We start from the raw sequence: 25,394 nt of genomic DNA, 5'->3' as shown, positions 1-25,394 counted from the left end.
AAGACAAATTTATGGTATATTTAACCTGGTTCACACATTTATTTGTTTACTTAAGAGTGACTCAAGTTATTACATTTTTGTTTGTATTCTTTATTTGTAGTTGCAGTCAATATGAGTTGATTATTTCTAGTTTTTTCAATGCAATCTCTTCTAAAAATATGTCATTAAGCTGTTCCTTAAAGTCCTGTTCAAAATCGGGCTCAAGTACCATCTGGTCGTATGCCGTTTCAAGTTCCCTTACAGTGAAATCTCCGAATTCCTCTATCGGTTCGTCATGTTCTCCATTCAAATCGCCACAAGCAATAAATGGCACAATTCGTCGATTAACCATAGATCCAGTTTTACGCGACAGTTCTCTGATGTCATCCCGTGCCGGATTGATAATCTGCGGAATGTAATCCATTGGCAAGCGAAATCCACGACACACCACGAACGCCTCGATGCTTGAGGGACGGGAACTTGGCGGCTTGTAGATGTCAAAGCTCTCGAAGAATGTGAGCATTTGGGATTCGAGAAGACAGTTGTCATTGCCCTTGAATATTTTGGCAACAAATCTGCCACCGGGCTCCAACACAAAAGTGGCAATGCTTAAAGCCGAGACAATCAGCTGGTTCTGCATATATTCATCCATCTCGTGGACACCAGTCACATCCGGAGCGCCATCGCAGACGACCAGCTGGGCTTTTCTCTCTTCCTCGCTGGCAAAGTGTGCTATTATGGCCTCTGCTGTGCTCTCCTTGGTTATATCGCCCTGTAACTGCACAACTCCACGGATTGGCGCCATCGCCTGCAGATCAACTGCAATGATTTTCACTGCCAACTTCTCATCGTCCGTGAGGCTGCTGTGGAACAGCTTACGAGACAACACCTGAGACCAGCTGCCAGGTGCTGCACAGAGATCGACAGCCCGATGCACACCTGCTTAAATATATAATGTTTAAGTATTGAAGCTACAATTTTAATTTAAACATTACCTTTGAAAATGTCAAACGCCTCGTCGATGTGCATCAATTTAAATGCACTGCGCGCTCGCCAGCCTTCCTCTTTGGCTTGGCGATAATAGATATCGCGTTTGTCCTTAGAAGTTTTCCCCATTGTCAGACCTTTCGGGTCCAACTTTAATTGGCAAACAACTTAAAATATAACAAGATTCTTGTTTCCGAAATGTCAGCTACTCAATTTGCTTGGTACATGTGACAGTTACTCGATAGCTCGATAGATGTGTAACTGTGACAAGTATTTTATGAGTTTGCTGTCACAGAAGTCGAATTAAAAAGTAATATAAAAATATACAATTATTATATAAAATTATAATATTAATCGCGCTACGATAAGCACACATGTCATGCAGTAAATTAAAAATCTTAAACAGTCGCAGTTTGCTAACTTAAAATAACGCACATCACTAAGAGAAACAATCGCATATGGTACATATCGAAATATCGATAGGTTTATAGCTATTAAAAATCATATGAGAAAAATATTAAATGACTTGTTAAAGTTAAATTGACAGTAAGTAAATTATGTGTTAAATTAAGTAAAATATGATATTTAATGTTTTATTTGCATGGCTCTTTCAGACGAGCAACATAAAAAAGAGACGAAAATGATTCCAAAGATGAGTTATATGGTAATTGTGTTGCTGGGTTTATTCGCCAGTGGATGGAGCTTCTTGGAGCATGATAGTTGGATTACCATTGAGTTGCACCATTCGCTGTCTCCCTCTAAGCCTGATTACTTTACCCATCGTGGTAATATCTCCATACCAAGTCTAAATTCCGGCCTGTCAACTGTCGTGCAAAACGAATTAGAAGACAGCGAACTGGAGGACATGAAGATCCTTACGAGCCAGAATGGATTCTATCGCCTCAAGGCAACGGTTACATATCCCAATGGCAATAGTCAGCGCTTCTTGACCTCCAGTAAAGCATGTAGCCTGTTAACGGCTCAGTTCAATGATGTTCTATGGATATCTCTGGATGCTTATGGATTCGTCACTGGAATCACCGCTTCCCAGGATCCCACTCCCAATAGCTCTGGATGCTCTGCTGAAGATATACAACAAATTAAGGAGAAGAGATTCAGCACTGATGTTATAATTAGACACGCCGAATTGGCTCCGGTTCCCGATACCGGCAGTTTCATCCAGAAATTCGAGCGGGAGCGTGAGGCAAGAGAGCGTGGAGAGGTTCGCGATAATCGAGGATTCTTTGCCAAGTACTGGATGTACATTGTGCCCGTGGTGCTACTGGTCTTCATCTCTGGAGCTACCAATCAAGATGCAGCCAAATAAATAAATTTATGTAAATTGTAGTTTTCATATTAACTCACATTAATTTTGATGATTAAATAAATAATTTCAATTTAGTTCAAATTAAAAAATGTATCTTTCTTTTGTATCTTTTTACACTGTGTCCATTTTATTATGTACAACATTAAATACAGAATCATTTTTCAGTCATCATCGCCATTAATACCCATAGCCTTGTCGTAGTCCTCCTCGGTGATCTTTTTCTTTTTAAGCCGTTTAAAGGTTCGAATATCGCTGGCCAGTTCATCCAGATCCTCCTGTGTGAATTGCTGTTTCCGCTTCCGCTGAGCGCCCTCTCCCGCCTCCGCCTTCCGCTTGCGCTCCTTTTTGGCCTTGCGCAGCTCCTTCTTTGACTTGGCATCTAATTTGGCCTTCTTTGTGTGATCCCATGACTCGGTGCGCTTCATGTGCTGCTTCTGTCGTCCTGGCCAGGCACCTGTCTGTTCATATGTTTGCAGCTTTTGCTTGCGAACTTGTTCCTTCTGTGCATTCTTGTAGGTCATCTTGGTGAGATCGACTTCGAAACTGGGCGAAATGAAGCCATCACCTTGGTAGTTCTTCAGCTCCGGCATGCGTGGCAGCTGCAACAGTCCGTAGGCGGTGGCCATCTTGCCCAGATCCAGATCCTTGAGGCGTAGAATGGCGCTGCACTCGTGCTTGGTGTAGGCACGCACATGGGAGACAAATGCTCGCATTCCCTTGTCGTAGACACCCTTGTCGGCGGCTTGAAGGAGATGCAGTTGCTCCACCGTGGACTGCAACGTCGTGTCTGATGATTCACCAATCTCTTCCTGCAGTTCGTTTAATTCAACCTTTTGGTTCAGCTTCAGGAACTTGACATAAGCATCCTCACTTGGCAACAGGAATACCAGAGCATTTCCATCATTGCCCTGTCGAGCGGTACGTCCAACGCGATGCACAAAACTAGAAGCATTCGATGGCGGATCCCACTGCACCACCCAGTCGATCTCAGGCACATCCAGTCCACGTGCCAATACATCCGTACACAATAACACAGACTGTGCCTCGGTACGGAAACGTTCCACGACGCTGGCCCGCTTGCTCTTCATCTTGCCGTGAATGCCAAGGACACAGCGCTCGGGCAACAAGGGAGGCAGCACCTCCGCCCAGTACTCAACGCACGCACAGGTGGGAAAGAAGACCATGACCTTGCCGGAGTTGGATGTGGGCGAACGAAGAAACTGCAGAAGAGCTAGAAACTTTTGCTCTGCTTCCACGATTTTGTAAAAGTTTTGGAGACGTGCTGGCGTGTTGACAGAAGCCTTTTCCTTGACCGAAACCAGGACAGGATTACGCAGGCCGGCACGTATCAAATCCGTGACTTCTGTTGTCTGTGTGGCCGAGAAGAGACCTGTGCGACGCTGCCGTGGCAGGTAGCCCAATATGTTATTGACGCTGGTCTTGAAGCCCAGGTCCAGCAGACGATCAGCCTCGTCCAGCACGAGGAACTCCAGACTTTTGACTCTGGACGCCAAGTTCAAATCATCGCCTTTGCGTTGAAACAGATCCTCCAGTCGGCCCGGCGTGCAGACCAGAATGCAGGGCGTCTGCTGTCTCAATGTGGCAATGTCTTCCTCAATGCTGTTGCCTCCCACAATCAGCTGCTGATTCAAGTGCTCCAGTTCCTCGTGCTCTAGAAATTTTCCCAACACCTCTGAGATTTGGCGTGCCAACTCTCGTGTGGGTGAAATGATGAGTGCACCAATCTCCTTTGCACCCCAGGGCGTCTCCTTGTGTCTTCGCTGCAATATCTCCAACAATGGCACGAGAAACGCCAACGTTTTGCCACTGCCAGTCACAGCCTCGGCGGAGACATCCTTACGTGCGAGCAGCAGGGGAATTGCTGCTGTTTGTACAGGAGTCATCAACTGGAAGCCGAAGCTCTGCAAGACTTCGAGCACGGGCTCGGAAAGCGGCGGTTTGTCCAGCGAGCTCCATGTTTTGCGAGCCATTTTTGTAAACAAGCCCACGTGCAACGAAGTTGCCACCTTTGTTTAGTTTGGCAACCTAAATCCCTCAAGAAGTTGCCACCTGACAAAGTGAGTTCACATCCATTGCAACAATTTATAGTTTTCACTGTTATCGATATTAATCGTTCGTTGTTAAACAGCTGTCGTAGCCGACCGTTAAAACAATTTTGAAGTCATAAAAATTTTAAAAAATTTTTTATTGAAATCCTCAAAATAAATTCCAAAACCCAAAAAATAAAACAGCTTATACTTCGAGCTTTTAATGTTTAATTTAAAATACTGTAAAATATATGTAGCTATGTAAAACATACATTTAAATAGAATTTCATTAGACACTAAATACAACTTGCCATTTCATTTATCGTATTACACATTCACTTAATTAACTGAAAAAGTATACATACATATGTAATACATATTGTATGCATGTAATGTACGTATGTATATGTACGCGTAAATAAATGGGCGATTAAAACGAAATCCATACGCAATTAAAATTTTTATAAAAGAACTGTCGACATGTATAATATATATTCAATTTTGTTGTTGTTTATAACCATAAGATTTTGGACGTGGTCTTTATCAAAAGTGTTGCAAAAATATTATAGAATTTTGTTATGACTGCTAAATTTTTACCAGTCGATCAGCATCGATAAACGGCAAATTTGATTATTTTTTGCATATGTTTTTGCAATTGTGTTTAAATTCCCGCTCCATTTGGCTTAGCACCCAGGCTCTTGTATGGTTTGCCCCCATTGCGTTCCCATTCGCGATTGAATTCATGGTCAAGGATCTCGGCACCACGCTTGCGGGTCAGGCCCGTCTCTTCCAGGCTCAGTTCACACATCTGCATGTCGTCGGTGCCGGCAACCAATAAAATTGGCGGCTTATCAGCATGCAGCTCCATTTGCCGGGCAATCCACTGGCCATCAAAGTGAGCATACCACAAACCGCGCTTAGCTTTAATGAAGGGAGTATGCAAGTGAATTTAAATTTATATGATATACTCGAATTCTACACTTACTGTTATCAGGCGCATTGGCTCGCATGAAGGGTATGCGGAAATAGCGATGCTGAGCCGCCACAATTTCCTGAATGGGCTGCACAATTGGCGGCTGCTTGAAAGCTGAAAGTTTTAAATAGTAAACTGCCTGCTGCTAGTTGATTACATTGCTTAGCTTACCAGCTTCCATAACGCTGCGTGGTGCACGCTCATTCTCATCCATGGTGGTGCGCTTGCGGTTCTTTGCCTTCCAGGCGTGGTACACCTTCAAGCGGCGATGGAACTCTTGGCGACAGGCCTGCAAAAGTATAACAATTTAGTGATATATTTATAAAAATACAAATAATTGTACTTACCTCAAGCAGTTCAATATCACAGGACGTGTTGATAGCATCACGCAGTTCTGAATACTTCCATTTGGACAAGTCGAACTTCTGTTTACCCAATGCTTGTTGCTGGGCGCGTACATTCTCCGATCTAAATTGCATATATCATAAGATTAGTAAGGATATAGATAAATCATGCGACATTACGAAAAGCGTACGCAAAAGTGAGTTATTGATGGGATTTAATGCTTATTATTTAGAAGAAAAGTTGAAAAACAGCTTTAAATAGCTCTACAACTAATAGCCAATATACATTATTACAATAAAACGGATGCTTTAATTAGTGTGAATAATAACTGTATAAGTTTTAGTACAGGGGTATTAGTAATTTAGTAGTTAGTATTATTAAAAGTTTTCAAAACCAGCACCAACTCACTTATTTAAATATCGCGAAGCAATGTTTGACACAACTTGTGAAAAACTTGTTTAAAAAGTATATAGAAAAGTAGAAATAAAGTAGAAGTAAAGATATTTTGATTTTGTTTTTAAATATACATAGTCCAATTAGTTTTTTTTTTTTTGTGTAAAAGAGTCCAATTAGTGTAAGTTGGAAAAGCATTTTTAGAAAGCAAAAGAATGATATTGTTTTTAATTTTGTACAAGAATAACAAAGATATTTTTAAATTATAAAGCGTGCTATACCTGATCAGTTTGTTGGAACCCATGGGAGACGCGTCATTGAGACCACCACTGTGTTTGTTTTTTTGTTGGTTGGTTTTGTTTGTTGTGTGTATATTTGAGTGTGTGGGGTGTGTGTGTGTGTGTGGATTGTGTTGAATAGATTGCGTGAAAGGGATGGGAAAAAGTTGGTGAGTTTCGGTTCGTTCATTAAATATATATATATATAAATTACAACATTGTAACTTTCCCTCATAAATATGTACAAAATAATTTCTGATTTATAGCTAAACACTGCTCGGAGATATCCTACATTTATGCACATATATTTTTTCTGAAAAAATGCTTGATAATTTAGATTTAAAGTTTTGAACTTTGAATTATTCAGTATAATATAGTTCCCTTGTTGACCTGCACCATAAACTCCTATCCTTGATTTCTACATTCGCCTGCAATTTTCAATATTTTATAATAGCTAACATACTTGCGTATAACTGGTGGACTATCTTCCACCTGGCCATTGGACTCGTTGGCCAAACGTAGCGCCAATTCATGATCCCGACGCTCCTGTTCAAGCTGCTGACGATATTTGGCATCGTCCTTGGCTTCCTTTTCTAACTGTGCCTGCAGTGATAAGGCAGCACGTCGATCCTCTTCCTCTTGTCGCAGACGTTGTGCCTCGGCTGCCTTGCGTCTGGTTTCCATTTCCGCTTTGCTGTTAAAAGAAGAGTAGTAAGAGTAAGTAGATTATAATTGAAGGCTATTTATTCATACTCACAGTCGCTTGTTCTCAGCTTCATCACGCAGACGTTGCTCATCTGCCTCCTTGGCACGACGTTCCGCCTCCAGGGCTTCTTGAATTTTACGCAAACGTTCCTGCTCCTCGGCCTGCTGTTGCTCCTTCAGCTTGGTATTCAGATCGACAGTCAGCTTATTCATGTTGGCCATGACAACAGTGTACATGGAGTCAATTTCACGCTGGGTGATGCGAGGATTTTGCTGTGGGAAGCATGAAATTAACAGAAGAGTTTCAAACTAGAATGTAGATAGACGCACCTTTATCTTGTTAATAGCATCATCGATCTGCCTGTAAATATCATTCACGCCACCGACAATCTCATCACGACCAAGCTTCAGGCCGTTGGCAATCTCGATTGTCTTCAGTGTATTGGTGCGTATCTTGTTGATCTTGCCAATACCCTGGTAACGAGGACGATGATGCTTGCGAGCCAAAAAGCCGCGAGCAATGCGCTGTGCCGTCAACACACACTTGTTGCGATAGATGATGCGATTGCGCACTGAAAGCAGCGAAGAATATGCATAAAAGGAACCTTCTCAACGAATTTATAACTTACATTTAATGACGCAAAGTGCACCCAGAGCCGACTTGACCCAACGTGAGCGTACAAGCCACTTCTTCACCTTGGCCACAATGGCCAGCATATTCTCCGGATCGGATCGCATAATGCGATCAAACTCCACAAATTTACCAGGTCGGAAAAAGACCTTGGTGATGCCAAACTTAAAGTCCTTGGCGCTCAGATTGAGTGATTGGAACATGGCCTCGCAGAAGGTGCGGGCCGGCAGTGAAACCAACTCCGGTGGCAGCACCGACTTGTACATGCTGTAGAGATCGGCAAAGAGCACACGCGATGGATAGCCGTGCTCCATCAGTTCCAGCACCGATATGGTGCCGGAACACTTGAGTTGCGCCAACGCCAGGCTGCCCTCGAACTGGCGATCAACCATTTTGCTGTTGGGCTTAATGCAGCGTATGAAATTGGTGCCCTGTGGATAACAACAAATCAATTAGCTGATCAACTCAAGGTGTTATTACCCACATTCTGCTCGAGTTTTTCCATGAGTTCGCCCAGCTGTGTCTTGAACTTGGAGCCAACAGAGATGAAATTGAGTTTGCCACGAACAGAAGTGTTGCTGCCTGATGGGAAGAGTTGCTTTAGAAGCGGATTCTCGCACTCCTGAACTAATCCCTCCAACGAGGCATGCAAGGCATCGTTATTCTTCTCGATAAACTGTTCCGTGTTGTAGCAAACGGCGCCAGCGAAGTGACGCACCAGGAATCCTTCCTCATCACGCAGAGTGCGATGTGCCTTAAGGCGCGAGGAGCGCGGCAGTCCAAGACGATAATGATTGGCCCAGGACTTGTGGACCTCGGCGGTAAAATGCGATGGCGATGGCTTCGGTAGCTTGGACTCCTCGTCCAGCAGCGTAAAGATGCCATTCGATTTGGCCTCAATCAGCTCAATGATATCCTGATTGTCCGTGAACGTAATCTCCGGCACATTAAGACCTTCGCGCTTATAGAGTTCCTGCTCATTCTTCAAAATGTTATCGTTGAAGAACTTTTGCAGCTTCTCATTGCAATAGTTAATGCAAAACTGTTCAAACGAGTTGACAGTGAAATACTCAAAGCCAGCAATATCGAGCACGCCAATATAGAAGTTGGAAGCCTGGAAGGGAATGCTCTGATTGATCAGAGCCACAATGCGATCAAATAGGCGACTGTAAATGGCTTTGGCCAAGGCATCACGTGCATTGTTCGCCTCGTAGATCTTCAGAGGAACCCTAAATGTAATGAGATTAAATTAGTAATTGATAAAACTGATTAGCTTGGTCAAGTAATTATTCCTTACATGATAACCGTGCCCTTGAAGCCACCTCCCTTGCTCTGCATGACGCGGGACACCAAAGCGGTGCGTAGTTCGGTCTCATCGACGCCGAGCAAGCCGCTTGTGATGGTCATGGATTGCTCCGATGCCTCGGACACCTGACAACCGCCACGCACATCGTCGGGTATCTCCTCGAAGGTAATGTTACCCAAATGCAACACGGCAGCAACCAGCGTATAGATGCCCATTTTATCAGTTTCCGACAGTCCTAAACGACCCAATGCCTTGTCCAGATTATGAAAGTGTTGATAGTCATCGATAATGGGATCTTTGAGAGGACCCTTCTTCTGATGACTGGTTGACTTTTGAGTGCCGGGTATAAGTTGTTCGGTTTTGGCATTGGAAAAGTACTGCGTGCAACCGGAAAGGTACTGTGAAGAAAGTAAAGCAATTTCATGAAATCGGAACACTTTTTTAGCTGCTCAAAAACTCACTCGATAGTCATCCGGCTTGCCGAGATTGAGCTTGTCTCGCAATTGCTGTGGAGCGCCTGCCAAAAGCATGTAGAACACATGGTAATTACGCTCCTCGGCACTTTGGGTGCAAATGCGGCTCTTCTCCAGCAGATAATGAGAGATATAACCGCCCACAACCTGACACTTGCCATCGTAGTGCACCTCAATGAACTTGCCGAAACGTGAAGAGTTGTTGTTGCGTGTGGTCTTGGCATTGCCAAAGGCCTCCAGCACAGGATTGGCTAAGAAAAGGAATAAATAATTTAATAAATATATATATTTTAATAGTGTGGACTACTTACCATCCAATATCTTGGTCTCTATGGGACCAGCACTGTCGTGTGAGTAGCACAGATATTTGAGCAAATATTTGGTGGACTCCGTTTTGCCAGCTCCCGATTCACCGGACACAATAATCGACTGCGACAATTTATAGACACGCATATCACGTATAGCCTTGTCCGCTAAAAGAGGAAAATGAAGAGAGTTTAGTTTGACACTGCATCATCAGTCATCAATCATCAATCATCACTTACCAATAGCAAACACATGCGGTGGCAATTCACCCAGGGAGCGTCCATTGTATTTCTTAATGGTATCCGGTGCATAGAGCTCTCGAATCTCACGATACGGATTTACGGCAATGAGTATGTTAGCCACATAGGTCTACAAGTAGAATATAACTGATAATCAGTAAAGGTTGCTAAATATATCTCTAGGTTAGTGGATTACTCACATAGATCTTGTCTTTGTAATAACGCGTTTTCAGATTGTCAAGAAATGTGGCCTCATTGAGTAGCATAAGTTCACCTGGAAATTATAGTAAGTTGTCTCATTATTCTTTAAACATATATGCATTACACATTTCGTTATTTTATCGTGCAAGTTAGCTTTCTCCCGGGTTCAGGGTTGGGGTCGAGTGTTATATTTAAGTGCTTTACCGCTTAACTGTTTCACGCAAGCGTAGCTAACGATCAACAAAAAAGGGTTTTTAATGCGACAACCACAAAATAAAGGTTTATGATCTTGCCCAAGAAAAGTAGAGCATAAAACACGTGAGATTTGGTTGGTTTGAAAGTTGCAGCTATTACCATGAAAACGATCTCAACTGATCGGCAAGTTTTAGGTTTCACTAAAAAAGAGTACCATAAAAGTAACCAGAATTGTCAGCAGTTTAAATTAGATATTATCTTGTGTTTCACTTGCAGCTGACTCTTGATCAGATAAGACTTGTCTTTACTCAATGTAGAATAGATAAACAAATCTTTTCATTCATACTGAATATCCAAACTGTTCTATATTTTATGTAATCACATTCAACACAAAACAAACACATATCAGAGATAAAGACCTCAAATAAATATAAAATTAGACAAACACACACACATATATATAAATGCATACACTTAGTCATATTTTTGTAATACTTACAGTTATCATCATGATCCTGTGGTCCATCACAAGAGGAGTGTATGTCATCGTAGTGACAAGTGCGTTTTGGGAATTTACGATCTATGGGCGTAACTTCAAACTCCTTGCTGCCGATTTCCGTAATGCGACCCTGTATATAACCATCCGCAGGATCCCTTACCCAAACAAGCTGGGTATCCTCCAACATTTTTCGCACTGCAAGCACCAAAAAGAGAATTAAAATCACGATTAAAGCATTTATGCTTATAAAATTAATGGATTGATAAACATAAAATGGGGATTTTCTATAGTAATCAAAATGAATAATCGAAATGAAAAATCTTATCAACGTCACTAACACCACTAGACAACAGGTAACACGGTAGGTAACAGCGTTCTGCGTATGAGCCGCGTCGTCAGAGTTCACAAAAGCAACTGAGGCAACTAACGAACCTCGTCGAGTCCAACCAGGTGAGCTCTCTCGGGAGTTAAAGCTGGCACCTTATTGAATTGTAATCGATTGTCGTGTCACGACACGGTATGGTACGATTTTATGAGAGATTGATGATTTCAATAGATAAGCCAGGGTATTACGTGGAAACACTCTTTTCTTTTTTTAATAAATTTTCATATTTAAAATCATAAAAAATAAACATCTTAGATTCTTAACGCATAGTAAAATTAAATAATAAGCATTCCTACTAACAGACAAATTAATATATACAACTTTTAATAAAGAACAATAAATTTATAAGGTCTGGGGGTATTACAAATATTTAAATTGAGCAAACACTTGTTTTTAATTAAGGTAGTAGTAGTATTTTGTAAATACAATTATTATTTATTATTATTATAAATTGCTTATATTCTATGCCTGCCACGCTGCCATCACTAATAAGCGTAGATTGATAGATCGCTCTCTCAGTCTCTCTCTCTCTCTCTCTCTCTCTCTCTCTCTCTCTCTGTCTGGCTTTATCTTTAGACAGTCATTAAGGCCGTTTTGCTGCTCTGTTGCCGGTGTTTTATGTCGAGTTCTTGTTGAGCATTTCTCAGCTATTAAACCTTTACCTGTCCCTCGATCGCCATGCTCTTCTCCCTCTTCCTCCCTCTTACTCTACTATTTGTTTGTCTCTCTTTCTTTCTTTTTTGTCACTGTCGGCTATTGTTCTTTCTTTCGCTGACGTTGTCGCGTTGTGGCAATTTCTGTTACTTTTGCTATTCGTTTCAGTTTTTATTTTTTGTCTATTTGTTGGTTACCTTTCTTGGTCATGCGTTGACTCATGGGCGTAGTGCCGTTGATAAGCACGACTCCGCCATCCGTGTAGGTGTTGGCAAACCAACGTAGAAAGAGAGGGAGAGAGAGAGAGAGAGAGAGATGGAGACCCATAACAATGTCGACCTTGTTGATTGTTGCAGTTCGCAAATATACATACGAGTATACAAACTACTTGCTACTCGCAATTTACATTTGAAACCGCAAAGTTCTCGTTTACAGCATTGTCCTCTGCCCCCCAATATATATAGCTCTATATCTCAATACTTGTAGCTATATCCCAGTGTGGGGTAACTAAGACAATGACGTTGAGTATTGTTTTAAGCGACGGTGTCAAGGTGAAATTCATTTATTTAGTTCGCTGCGTTAATGGTGCATGCCTCGTTTTCGGTTCGGCATTGTTCGGGTTTACACTCATTTGGCCCCAGCTCGATCTGTTGTTGGGGCTATAAACCGATTTGATTTTGGAAGAGAAAGACAATGACATTTTCCCGTTCCCGCATAAATTAAGTTGAAATTTGCAAAAGTGCTAAATTATTAAATGATTGTTAAACAAGTTTTTTTGTTTTGTCGTTTCTCTCAATTCGTTTGGGCGAGAGAACTGATGACGATGAACAAAATGAATAGACAGTCAGACAGTGGGTGTAATTGACGTACCGTTTAACGGCTCGACATTTATGGATACAGTTTCTTCGATTTGTTTGGGATTTGTGTATTTCTTTAATATATAGTATATCGCTATTCTCTCTTTGCTATAACAAAAAAACTCTTTATTTTATGACGCATAGGGTTTTCTTATTCAAAAAGCTCTTAACCTCTTATCAATAAAAATGAATATTTGAATATTCCAAATGTTTTTCATATCAGCATGAATGTGTCACGAATTTTACTGCATTAGTCTTAAGTTAACATCGAACATTGTCAGAATTGCTAGCATAATTGAGAAATGCTCTCAGGCTGATGATATCGTCGAATTAATTGAGCCAGCCCATTAACTGCAACATACTCAGACTCATCACAATTACCCCAGTTTGTGCAAAGAAAGTGGAACTTGGCCTATGCATCTGGCTGAAATCGCTTTATAATGTGCAACGCAAATTAACAACAATTTTTCCGACAATTTAACTTAATCTTGATTATGCTGAGAGCGGGAGAGCAATGAAAAAAATCACAATTACAATTTGCAGTTGTTATACCCTGTACTTATTACAAATTGCAGCATATAACATTTATGTAGTAAAAAGCATAGAAATGAGATTGCAATATTTAAAAGAGATATTTCAGAAATTTTTTTTTATGGGAAATTTCTAATGTCCTTAGAAAATTATTTTGAAAACTTTGTTTTCATTTAAAAAATTTAAAATAGTTTAGTACACAATTCCCAGCAAAATTAAATTTTTTAACATGGAAGAAAGTTGTGTAAGATAACAGAAAAAATGGAGACAAGTTTAAAATATATTATAATTTATTATGTCTTGTTTGTAGTCTTTATATGAGCAGAGGGTATTTTGTTAGCCTTTCATTGTCTTTTATAAATGTTTTGAATCGTTTTTGCATGCATGTCAGCAACGTTGATGTTGACGCCTCGGAAGAGTTGCCTCTTTGCCTACAATTTGTCTGGCACTTGAATCTCTGCGCTCCTCAGCATGAGACGTCGGCATAAATTACAAATTGCGCAAAGAAACAAAAAAAAAAATGAAAAAGTGAAGTTGCCTATGAAACACCCAGGAGAGCGTTAAACATATGTGTGTGTGTGTGTGTGTGTGTGCGTGTGTGTGTGTGTGTGTGTGTGTGTGTGTGTGTGTGTGTGTGTGTGTGTGTGTGTGTGTGTGTGTGTGTGTGAGATGAATGCCACATTTGATGGCCATTTACGTAGAGACGAAGTTGCCAAGCTGCATTCTAGAAATGGAAATGCAAGTCTCCGAGTCTCCGGGTCTCTCAGGGCAAGCAGCCAAGTGTGGCAAGTAGCAGCAACTGCAACTGCAGCAACAAAAAACAGCATAAGCGACTTGATGACGCAGGAAGTGCTTGAGGGCGACATTGACAATGAGCACAAAGCAAAAGCAAACGGCAAAAGGTGTCCAAGACCAAGACCAAGAAAACATTGAGATTGCGGCTTCTTCTACATCTAGACAGAATAAAAAGCAAAGTCATTTGCAAAACGGTAGACGCACAAAGGCTTATGAAATGTGATGCCGCGGTAATGGATGACACCACTATCTCAAACTCAACCTCAACCTCAACCTGAACCTGAGACAATATTCAAAGGCCTTAACAGGCTTATTTAGGCACGCCTGGTCTGGGTTGCTTGACCAGGTCGTATACGTAACCTGAGCACGTGCACATGTCATTTTCAGACCAAAGAGAGTCAGCCAAAGTTCCAATTAGACATAAACACATACAGCCGGAAAAGCAGACACGTCTCCCTGATTTACTATATGACACACACACACACACATCTCAGTATGTTGCGGGTGTGCGGTGATATCATCCGCAATGTTTATCGTCTCGCCCTTTTCCGCCCACCATATGGTCAAAGTGAATCAGCCAAGTTGCGTGTCTCGCTAGTTTGCCGTGCTAGTCACTTATTACTGTAATTGAAAGCACGAACATTTGTTTATGCATTAGCCAAAGTGCTGCGTAAATGTTCAAGCTATTCATGCGATCTTAAGTCGCAAATTTTTGGCATTTATTTGATCAAACACTGAGACGTTGAACCTTCTTTTTATCACAATTTTAGGCCAATGCACCTGTTATCTGAATGCATTGTTCGCAATTTTGGCCGATCAATTATAAATATCAAATAAAAATTATCAAAAAATGCAGTCTATGGCTACATTTAAGCTAAAAATTTAAATAGATATACTCTTTATATTTAAGAAGATCCAGTTTAGTTGTTTCCATTTGGTAAAAAAAATTTAATGAATACAAATAATTAAGAAATATTAAATAGTTTGGAAATACAAACACTTTCAGTTCAGGAAGCAAATCATTTCCAGTCCAAAAACATATTTTTTAAATCCAAATTTCAAATATAAAACACTTATCGTTTAAAAATTCTTGGTAACTTTTGTTTTGTGATAACGCCCTTTCTGTACGATTATCTATTATTAGTAGTAAATTAATTGCAACAAACAAAACAAACAAAATTGATTGCAGATAAGATTAGGTTTGATTAAAGTAGCGTCAATTAATACACACTAAAATTCATTAAACTCACCGGAGTTAGGATCATGCTGTTCTTTGTTATTGGTATAGAAATCCATTATGGGGTCGAGGGTTGCGACAGCAATCGAAAGGGGCTGACTGACTTACAGAGTCAGTAGAAGAAGAAGAAGATGAAGAAGAAGGGGTGCTGATGCAGTTGAGTGCACTTTGAACTAAGCAAATATTTAAGGGGGTTGACCTGGGTCTGAAACCGTTCAGTATATGCACATAGATTGTTGTTGTCGTTGTCGATGTCGTTGTTGTTGTTGATATTATGATTTTATACAGGGCTTGGCAACGGCTGGCAAACTTGTTTGATTTTCACTATCGATTAAACACTTCTCCTCTTGTTCCTCATTACACTTTCGCACATTTAGCCTAATGTTGGATAATTTCCAACTGCCAGCAATTTTTCGTTTTCGCTTTCCGCTCTGGATTTTCCAATTCAATTGCAGTGCATTAATTAGATTTTCTTCTATTGAAAAGTGAGAAACTTTACAATTGCACAATTTGCAGCAATTGCAATTTGCTGACCTACATTACGCGGTAACAAATCATCAAACAGCAAACAGATGAGTTGAAGATTGAGAAATGGTGATTTGCTATGCCATATGCGTCTTGGCCAGGCCAAAGTGTAGTTGTATCTGTGTATTTAGCTCGGGAATTAGCGTTGAGATACGTGTTGACTGCATTCAATGTACATCTATAACTACAGATATCTCAATATATAATGTTCGTTGTTGTATTTGTTGTCGTTTTTGTGCTGTTTTCACCCAGTAACCGAGTTATTTTGGCACCCCGCCCCTAAACGACCCGATGAGGAACGAAAACACGTGCGTTGCGACTGCAGCGTATGAACTCACGAATTGCACTGATGCGTTTTCCGGATTCTGTGCTCAATTGGAGAAGGATGTTCGTTGTTCGTATCGGGGTTGTTATTGTTGCATCGCATATCGTAAACGATATTCAGCAACGTTAACTGCGCCGAATCCACAATGACTGTGAATGTGTGTGGGTGTGTGTGTCTGTGTGTGTTTTTTGTGTGGGTGGCACAGTAATAATTCCATTTGCGTGCCCTATGAAGCCGCCTCGCGTTCTGTTTATGCTCCAATTCAAGCCGCAAACAATGGCAAAAAATTTGTAACACTCCGTTGAAGTGCTCCAGGAAGCAAAGGCAACTGCAACAACTGCAACTGCAACTGCAACAAGAGAGACGCACAATGGCCAAACGCATCAACAACAATGCAATGACAGTGCAGCTTGGCATGACATAACAACTTCCGGTATAATTTACGCGTCTCCCCCGCTGGGTGTTTCTTTCATTTGAGCTGCTAAAATTGAGTTATTCCACTGGAGCAACAGCTGCTTGAGTGTTGCACTTAGCGAGGGGCTTGCAACATGGACTGTCTCCACATTTGTTTACAATCAAATAGCGTCAGCACTATGCCGGTGAACTATGTGAACTTTGTTATTTGAGCTTTCCAAAGCATAACGTACAGAATTTAAATCTCAAAGCATACAATGGCTGCGGTTTAAGTAAAAGCATTAGAAAAGCTTTCGTTAAGCTTTTTATGTGAAACCAACGAATGAATGCACGATAAACAGAGAAAGGTGAGAGGGAGAGGCGAGGGTTGACTGCTGTTCAGGGAAAGAGGGAGACAGAGAGAGAGAGAGAGAGAGGAGAAAATAAGCATTGTATGCCAATCAGCTGTCTGCCTGGCATTGTGTGCTTTTTATTTCGCTTCTAAATAAAACGAATAATTTGCAAAAAAGCGCTTTCAATGTGCGAGCGTGATAGTATAAAAATAAACCAATTGCTAATTGCAATGAGAAACAAAGGTTTTTTTATTTTAATTACTAAATCTAATTGCCAAAATTAAATAGCTTCAATTAGAGTTAGAGTACAATTTACATGCATACATACAAATATATATTATACACACTTATTTCCCTTAGCAAAAGCAATTTAAATTTATGTTCTCACATATAAGTACATACACACAAACACACACCCCTGTTCACATTAAATGTAGGCAAGCAGCAAGCAACACTATACCTGAAAACCGTCTGACAATGACAACTGTGCTGCTTATGTAGCACGTTTGGCCCGACTCGTTCAACAAGTCAGGTTGGCCGAGCGGTCTAAGGCGCCAGATTTAAGCTCTGGTTCTCGAGAGAGAGCGTGGGTTCGAACCCCACACCTGACAATTCGGAAAAATTACTTTTTTAAATTTTTTTAGACAAGAACAACTTTTAAACTTTTTCTATTTGCGTCAATTAATATTTTTTGGAATGCAGAACGGGTAGTATATTATTTTATATAAATGTAAATAAATCTGTAGGATGAAAATGTGACGATAGACTGGATTCGCTTTTATAGCAATCATAGATTAAACTAAATAATAATAAACATATTGAAAAATTATATTAATAAATTATACAAAATAATTATTAAATTAAAAATATGCCAAGTGATAATTATACTATCGAAAGAGATATTTTTTGAATCTACATATTTATAAGCATATATTTAAGCAATAAGTAACAATTTGCTTTGATTTGAGCAGTAGAAGTAATTACTAGCCCGCGGTTTAAATGCATTTGAAATAATTACTTGAAAGGGGAGTCATTATTAATAATTTATTACTTGGCTGCTTTGTGGTTGCAGTTGCAGTTCTAACTGTGTTGGCCACCCAAAACGGGCTATTTAATGGTAGTTATTCTACCATTGCGAGTGCCGTACACCTTCCGGTTGACCAAAGACCAAACCCGAATCCAAAACCAAACAAAAAAGGCACAACAAAGGGCCAGCAAATGCCGTTGACTCTGAATAATTAATAATCGTGTTGTTCGTTATGTGTCTATTGTCTATTGCGGTGTGCTTCGTTATGTATTCTGTTGCATTGCGCAACGAATCAAAACAAAAACATGGCTAAAAAGATCCATAACTGTTTAAGAGTTGGGCTAGGCTAGTCGCAGCTATATGGAAATAAATAAATAAATGAGAAAATCAATTTGTCAAGCGTTAAACTAGTAAGCAGCTTGGATTTGAATTGAAGGGTTGAATGTGGCATTCATCTTAAAACTTTGATGATCTGTGGATGCGTGATGCAACATGCAATGAATTGAATTTAATTCGTTACAGACATAAATTATGTTGGATGAATTAAAAAACAATTTAAGAGCTGAGCAATCAATTCAAAATCATCTTCAATCATATAATATTATTTGTGTTTTGAGCTGATAAGTAAATTGATTTTCCATAACACGTGACAACTGTTGCAAAACTGGCGTTTTCCTCATTTCTCTGTTTTGCTTTTGACCCATTTAATTTGTTACCCTACTTAACAGACTCGTATTCGTGACAGTTACCCATACACAGTACATAAGTAAAGGTAAAAAGATTGCATGCATTAAAAAAGCCAAACAATTGCCATAATTTCATAACCCAAGCTTGGTTGCCATTCTATTACCGTGAAAAAACAATTCAAATTGCTTGGGGCAAAAAAAAAATACAGACAACACACGAGAAGAGACGAAGTAAAGAGAGAAGTCGAAAATTGTGCAATAATTGGGACAATTTCAGTAGTTAAAAGCCAGCAAGAAGTTGAAGACGTTGAAAGATTACATCAACAAAAGAACGTGGCTTAGAAATTATAAAATTTCATTGGAATTTTAATAAATTGTTTGCAAAAGGCGACAGAAACGCTTTGGGCTCGTTGTCAGTAAAAGAAATAAAAGAATGAAATAAGAATTCTTCTATATATGGTAATGCCATAGAAATGATGCTGATAAAAACCCGTTTCTTGTATGGTCAAGTCTTAGTGGTCAGTTCTTTGGCCATGTCTTTCAATATCAAGTTCAACCAGTCAAGCGCAGCAGGCACAGCTCAGCTCAGTCGCTGTCCAGGGACGCTAACGGTGTCAGTGTCCATGGGGTTGGGGCGACAGGTTCGCGATTGCAACGCGGGGGCCACAGCATACCACAGCAACTACAACTGCAACATCAGCAGAAACAGGAGCAGCAACAGCAACAGCAACAATCCAGATGCATCTGCTAATGTCAGTTGCATGGATTTCCAATTGTGGCAAGTGAACGAACAACCAGTTCAACTTGTTTTGCAACAGATTTGCAGCTGCCCAAGGCCCGTTCTGGACATGGATAATAATGCCAGCTTGGGGGCTGATGCCAAACTCCAGCAATAACAGAAAAAAGTTGAAACAAGAAGTACAAAATACGCGCTGTCAGCATTGATGAGTCATCCAGCTAACTAGCCCTAAGTTTCGGGCCTCGGAAAAACCTTACAATAGCGATCTATCTCTTTCTAAGTCCAGAGGAAATGGTGAAAAAGCAATTACATTTGCAACAATAGAAGCTGGCTGCGTTGCAGCTGTAAAATTTATGGCCCAAACGTCACAGGAACATGACTTTGGCTTCAGGGCTAAGAGGAGGGGGGGTTTAGAGACGGCAGGGAGCGGAGTAAAGTTCACTGTACCGTAAAGAGGCTAACAAAACGCTGCGCATGCGCAAAACTCAGCGACCAAAACGAGTTGGCTTTAACTTGAGTTTTGGTTGTATTTTGAATTTAGTTTAGATTTTGTTGGCTTTTGTCGGTTAACAAATGCAGGTCGATTGGCTGGGATGCACATTACAGCACATTACTTTGCAACTGCATCCTGCATTCATTAAATGAGTTCAATGACACCCTGTTGCATTGAGTTTCGAAGAAAAAATTGCAAAGATTTTTGTTTTCGTTACTGTCGATCGTTAAACGTCGCGCAAGTGGAACCAATTAATGCAGACGTTGAGCATATAAAAAAAAAAAAAAATGAAAAACAGGAAAAGCCAGCCAACAAAAACAATTGAAAAACAAAAGCCAAAACACAACAATTATCGCTCGCCATTTCCTACACCAGCTAACGGACAGTTCCCATTTCTCTCCCATTTTCCAGTCACAGGAGCATTCGTACAACTGCCAAGAGGCATCTTTTCCCAGCGGGAAGTCCCCGCTTCAAATGTTGATGGATTCACTGGGGTCCCACAATTTATGAGTATGTTTTTCTGTTGTTCCACACACATGTTCACAGATTTTCCATATGTTTTGCTGTCAGTTATTGTTGCCTGCCTCCCCAACTTGCCACATGTGTGTGTGGTAAACTGTGAAATCACCAAGTGCACTTTTGGACATACTAAGTATGAAAATAAACAATTTATTTCAATACTGTTAATGCTTTTCATCTGACGAAAAACGCATGTTAACTGTTTGCAAGCTAGTAAACAGCTGTAAATGCTCCGTTTAAGATATAAATAAAAATTAAATTGTTTATTGTTTATATTCTACAGGGTAGATAGGGTATTGACAATACTATTTATTTGTATTTTTTAAGGCACTATTTAAGCTATTAATTTAAAAAATAATACAATACAAATATGGTCACTCTGCTTTTTAATCTTCCTACCTCCTTTTTTTGTGAGCTGCGTATCAACCTAATTTATTTGCTCTTGTCAAACGAACTGTGCAGTTTTGTTATCATTACTTTAATCTTATCTCGTTTTCATTATGATGCAGTTGGGCCAGAATAAAGATATTAATATTTGGCCAACAAATTCTGCACAACTTTATATGGGTGAAAGAAAAAAACACAAATAAATCAAACTACTAAAGACATGTTTCTCTATTATTCCATAGTTGATAGTTGAATTAATTTAAAGTTAATTGATTCATTTATAAACGTGATTTGTGATTTCGAATGGGATTAACATATTTCAAGAGGTGCCGTTATATATTGTGATGTAACTAATAAAAATGCAGACAACAGATAAGTTAAATCCATTTCGGAAGCTTGACTTGATAAAATCTCTACGAAGGAAACAAAGATGCAAAAACAAACAAATAAGAAAAACACATGATAATCTTAATGGTCTAGAAAACAAAAGCAGCAATTAATCTATGAACTTTCACTGAAGTCAGCAGCTGTTTCACTTTTATATTATATGCAAATTTGCACTTCAAATGGGTTTGAGTTTTGGATTTTGGTTTTGATCAAAGTAACAGAATAGGGCGGTGTTTGCCTAACGAGCAACTTGCGTTTAACTCTATTGTTGTCTAACCGAAAAATTATTTTGGGTAAATCCGCATAGTTGGACAGCTGTCGGGTGCGACGACAAAAGGATGTTCGTGTCAACAATTGACGATCACATGCGGAACGAGAAAGAGAACGAGAACGAGTCGTGCTCTCAGCTGTGGCGCGTGCAGCGATCCCTTCGCCTTGTTATGAGACTCGTTTTTTTCGGCTGAAACGAGGGCGGGCGGGTGCTCAGGGGGGTGACTGCAAACAATGAACCTTACTCACTCACTCACACACAACGGCTAAACCCGTTAATTGGCTTGCAAATAAACGAGCCAAGATATATACATACGTATCTGTGTAAGTGTTAAGTGTGCATGTATTCGTGAAGTTCTATGTTACTTCATGCAGTGCTTTAAGCTCTAAACACCATTGTATATTTGTGTGTCGTGTGTGTGAAGCTTTCGACTTGTTTACGGATACACATGCGCCAGGAGCTCATCACGTATTTGTTTTCCATTTCCAATTCCAATTTCATTCCCATTTCCAGGGAACATAATTAAATGAAATGTGCCTGACATGAGTAAATGACTGCATGTATGTGTGCGTGCTGGATATTAGCTCCTTCTGCCACTCCGAAATGTTTGTTCATTTCCGCACTCAACTAAAATGGCCCTGAGCAATGTTTAATGTTTATGGTCTGCGCCTGCGTCGCACACAAATCTATCTTTCCAGTTTCCAAAGCAGAACCTTCCTTCTTTAATTTTCCTGCTTTTTGTTTCTTCTATTTATAGCCCACTGCACTGTGTGTGTGTGCGTGTGTGTGTGGGTGAGACAGCAGCTGCGTCTGGTGGTGACTCTCGCTCGCTGTTGACATTTGTCGGTTGGGGGTGAACATGAACATGCCGCGACTGCGCACCCCTCTCACGTTTCCTTGCTCTCTCTCCCACTCCCACTGCCTTACGATTCATGGTCACGTTTTGTGACCGTTCTTTGTTTATCGATTGCTTTGGCCTATCGCACCCAAGCCAACGATTCGCCAATGCCAACAGAAAGAATAACCGTCAACATCAACAAAATAAATAAAATAAAAAAAATAAAATAAATTGTAGAAAAAACAACAAAATAAAAAGCAGCAGAGTGAACAGAACAGAACGTAGCAAACAATAACTCACAGTTTACAGGTTGAACCTGGCATAAAAGGCAGAAGGGCAACTACAAATTGCATGCGCTTACCTGTTGCTGCTTCCGCTGTTGTTGTTGTTGTTATTGGTGTTGTTGTTGTTGTTGTTACTCCGTTTTGCCGGTTTTATTCTGTAAAAAATCACCACAATCCAAAATGTTTACAATACTTTGACATTCGACGCGCACTAAGAAACGCGCCAATTTCCGTTAATTATAAATTTTGTTGTCTGTTTGCCCACTGTGCAGTTTTATGTGCTGCAGAAGGCGAATCTGTCCTCGAACACAAATATTAACTTGACGTATTTCTATAGAGTGTGTTGTTTAGCTAACTAAATTTCATCTGATCTCATATTAATTGCGCTGAGTGCGCGCACCGGACCGCAGCGTTCGATGTTTTTATTTCGACTGCCCGCGATGCCCAATTCGACATCTTGTAATCGATGTTTAATACTCAAAATGGCTAACATGTATATCGATATATCGATTGCGTGCGTAGACTGTGCTGTAAAACTGTTCAAGTGTAGCGCAGCACACCATGCTTAGCTACATGTAGCTACACACAGCTTGTTGCTCAACATAGCATCTTGCAGCGATAAGGAATTTATTTAAAATATCCCTCTTAATGTTGCTAAGCTAATGGGGATAAGCAGCGGGAAATTATTTACTCTGAAATTACTGGGGCTTATTTTATATAGATTATTTAAAATTTAAAATAAAAAATATTAAAACTAAAATTTTCAATTTATCAGTAAAATACAAAATTTTACCCTGCAACCGAATGCTCAACGGTCATGTTAATCTGCAGAAGTATGCACTGTTAACTTTCTTTTGAAACATTGTCTATTAGCGGCAGTTAAATTCAAATGTGAGCTTCATTTGCTGTATTTCTGCAAACTTGGCCTTTGGCTTGCAACCACTTGAATTCTTTAGCTTTTTATGCACTGCTTTTTTAGCTCTCTCGAAGCTCAGCAGGTTTTTCATCGTATCAAGTCGTTTCTCTGTATTAGGCGTAGCACTTATACATATACACACAGTGATCACCAATTAAGGCGCCTCGAGAAGCAGCATGTATAAATGTATGTGTAAGTGCAACATCAGTAGCATTTACACAACCAATTTAGATATAAGTATTTATATTGCTGGCCATAAATCTAAATTATCTATTTGTATAAAAGTTTCCATTTTAGTGAGGAGAGCTTGTTATGAATTAAAATAAAAAAAATAAAACAGTTGATGCGTTAGTTTAGGCTTTGATTTATAAATTTTTTAAATTATAATGTGACGTTAAATTGTGCGAATTAAGTTGTTTTTATCTTGATTTTCAGTTAAAGGTTCAAATAACTCGTTTAATACATATGTATTTTATTATTTTACATATTAATTAGCATTCATAAACAAATCAAATCAATAAATCGGTTAATTGCTCTTTTCGCATTTCTTTTGGACTCCATAAACTTGTATGTCTTTCGTTTTAAGTTCTGATTCTCTGATTCCGAAATTGAACTGAGTTACGCTGACTAATTGAGTCTAATTGAGACTGTTTGGATCTAGATTCTAGAGTCGTAGAACGATTCATGACTGTGACTGGCACTGCTTGACTTTCAACACAATTCTCGTTCTTTCTTTCTTTCTTTCTGTTCTCAATTGATTTTCCATATAGCTATAATTGTCATTGACAGATACCAATTGAAGTTAAATGAACTTTTGTTGTATTCAGCTGCTCCAGTAAATCGAAACTGAAACCTGCAATACAAACTTTTCGTCATTATTTATACGATCGAACGTCTGAGAATGCTTAAACACTAGGGTGAACGACTATAAAATACCGCGTTTATATACGTATATATCTGAGGAATTCAAAAAATAAATGAATGCTTTAGAGAAATTGTTCAGGATATATTTGAAATGCCCCTAAAAGTAGGCTATATATTTTTAATAAACTGTAAATTCTATGTTATATATTAAATTCTTTAAAAAAAATATTTTTTTTTATCATTTTCTACTGACAATAAATTAAGTTATTTTATATTCTCAATTCCTTATTATTAATTCAATTAGTTTTAAAATTCGATAAATATTTATTCCAAATATTTTTAAAATTTCTAGGAAATTAATTTAAAGTTTGATATTCTGAGCTGCCCGCCATTTTATCTTCATTTATTTTTTTCGAATTGTATAAAGCTAAATATAATATGCCCGACATAAGTGTTTTTAATGCGCAAATGTAATCAAAAAATGTGTTTATTTTTGCGATTCGAAATACACAATTCTGGAAACTGCAAGATTTTCATGTCAAAACCGGAAACGACCTTTCATACTAAAGCAAGATGAGTGGAGTATACGCTAATTTCCAAGATTTAAATAAGATTTGTGTTTTTTTTAAATCATTTTTTCCCCAACAGATTGTTAAATTTCCGAAAACATTTGTCGAATGGACTTTTCAGAGCGGTTCCAAAGGTTCTTTCCACTTTGGCAATAGAGGTATGAAAACACGCGATATGCCAGTATAGTATGTATACCCAAAGTGAGTATAATGATGACATATGCGAATGCTTTCGTCAGTGTTCTTGAGTTCATTAGTTAGTTGGCCGGGCCAAAAGCGAAAACCAGTCCAAAACCCTCTTTGATATGGGGTTGCAGTACAGACGGTTCTTTTGCCGGCTAAGCATAAAAACGCTCTCCTAATTGTTGGAAACCATTTCTCCGATACAAACAGAGAGCCTAAGTCGAAAGAGAGAGAGAAAGAGTGAGTAAGGTAGAGGCAGAACGATAGAGAGAGTGATAAAGAGTGATAGAG

The 25,394-nt window shown here is 39.5% G+C and overlaps 4 protein-coding genes and 1 non-coding gene across 7 annotated transcripts; 2 read left to right on the top strand and 3 right to left on the bottom strand.

Annotated features, from left to right (window-relative positions):
* Window positions 1–8: 8 nt before the first annotated feature.
* LOC117791227 (putative tRNA (cytidine(32)/guanosine(34)-2'-O)-methyltransferase 1) lies at window positions 9–1,177 on the bottom strand. The gene is made up of 2 exons (XM_034630924.1): window positions 975–1,177; window positions 9–918 (listed from the first exon to the last, which is right to left on the bottom strand). The coding sequence occupies exons 1-2, from the start codon at window positions 1,093–1,095 to the stop codon at window positions 107–109; spliced, it is 933 nt and encodes a 310-aa protein (XP_034486815.1). The 5' UTR covers window positions 1,096–1,177; the 3' UTR covers window positions 9–106.
* A 284-nt stretch (window positions 1,178–1,461) lies between these two features.
* On the top strand, window positions 1,462–2,382 carry LOC117790568 (ER membrane protein complex subunit 10). Its single transcript, XM_034630048.1, has 2 exons — window positions 1,462–1,512; window positions 1,581–2,382. Exon 2 carries the CDS (start codon window positions 1,607–1,609, stop codon window positions 2,291–2,293), a length of 687 nt encoding a protein of 228 aa, XP_034485939.1. The 5' UTR covers window positions 1,462–1,512; window positions 1,581–1,606; the 3' UTR covers window positions 2,294–2,382.
* A 15-nt stretch (window positions 2,383–2,397) lies between these two features.
* Window positions 2,398–4,321, bottom strand: LOC117790567 (probable ATP-dependent RNA helicase DDX55 homolog). The gene has a single exon (XM_034630047.1). The coding sequence runs from the start codon at window positions 4,282–4,284 to the stop codon at window positions 2,455–2,457; it is 1,830 nt and encodes a 609-aa protein (XP_034485938.1). The 5' UTR covers window positions 4,285–4,321; the 3' UTR covers window positions 2,398–2,454.
* Window positions 4,322–4,552: 231 nt separating this feature from the next.
* LOC117789842 (myosin heavy chain 95F) lies at window positions 4,553–22,995 on the bottom strand. Of its 3 annotated transcripts, none has more exons than XM_034628992.1 (18): window positions 22,649–22,995; window positions 10,886–11,080; window positions 10,191–10,264; window positions 9,991–10,120; window positions 9,757–9,918; window positions 9,434–9,696; window positions 8,964–9,370; window positions 8,151–8,895; window positions 7,665–8,097; window positions 7,366–7,607; window positions 7,088–7,308; window positions 6,794–7,024; window positions 6,334–6,381; window positions 6,068–6,112; window positions 5,662–5,782; window positions 5,486–5,603; window positions 5,327–5,428; window positions 4,553–5,262 (listed from the first exon to the last, which is right to left on the bottom strand). In XM_034628992.1, exons 2-18 carry the CDS (start codon window positions 11,070–11,072, stop codon window positions 5,003–5,005), a joined length of 3,789 nt encoding a protein of 1,262 aa, XP_034484883.1. In that variant the 5' UTR covers window positions 11,073–11,080; window positions 22,649–22,995; the 3' UTR covers window positions 4,553–5,002. The 3 variants fall into 3 exon arrangements, with proteins under 3 accessions (XP_034484883.1, XP_034484882.1, XP_034484881.1); XM_034628991.1 differs by lacking the exon at window positions 22,649–22,995 and adding an exon at window positions 11,224–11,301; XM_034628990.1 differs by lacking the exons at window positions 6,068–6,112; window positions 22,649–22,995.
* On the top strand, window positions 17,468–17,551 carry Trnal-uaa. Its single transcript has one exon. It is a non-coding gene; the product is annotated as a tRNA-Leu (tRNA).
* Window positions 22,996–25,394: the final 2,399 nt, after the last annotated feature.

The sequence above is a fragment of the Drosophila innubila genome (assembly GCF_004354385.1).
Source record: "Drosophila innubila isolate TH190305 chromosome 3R unlocalized genomic scaffold, UK_Dinn_1.0 2_E_3R, whole genome shotgun sequence".
NCBI classification, from domain to species: Eukaryota; Metazoa; Arthropoda; class Insecta; order Diptera; family Drosophilidae; genus Drosophila; species Drosophila innubila.
This window is presented reverse-complemented; position numbering and strand designations above follow the sequence as displayed.

Excerpts from the sequence above, each read along its gene's own strand:
- LOC117791227 (XM_034630924.1), bottom strand. The coding sequence starts at position 1,095 with ATGGGGAAAACTTCTAAGGACAAACGCGATATCTATTATCGCCAAGCC. Across the intron at positions 919-974 it reads GGCGTTTGACATTTTCAAAG|GTGTGCATCGGGCTGTCGAT; the intron begins GTAATGTTTAAA and ends ATATTTAAGCAG.
- LOC117790568 (XM_034630048.1), top strand. The coding sequence starts at position 1,607 with ATGATTCCAAAGATGAGTTATATGGTAATTGTGTTGCTGGGTTTATTC.
- LOC117790567 (XM_034630047.1), bottom strand. The coding sequence starts at position 4,284 with ATGGCTCGCAAAACATGGAGCTCGCTGGACAAACCGCCGCTTTCCGAG.
- LOC117789842 (XM_034628992.1), bottom strand. The coding sequence starts at position 11,072 with ATGTTGGAGGATACCCAGCTTGTTTGGGTAAGGGATCCTGCGGATGGT. Across the intron at positions 10,265-10,885 it reads ACAGGATCATGATGATAACT|GTGAACTTATGCTACTCAAT; the intron begins GTAAGTATTACA and ends TATAATTTCCAG. Across the intron at positions 9,919-9,990 it reads ACCGCATGTGTTTGCTATTG|CGGACAAGGCTATACGTGAT; the intron begins GTAAGTGATGAT and ends TTCCTCTTTTAG.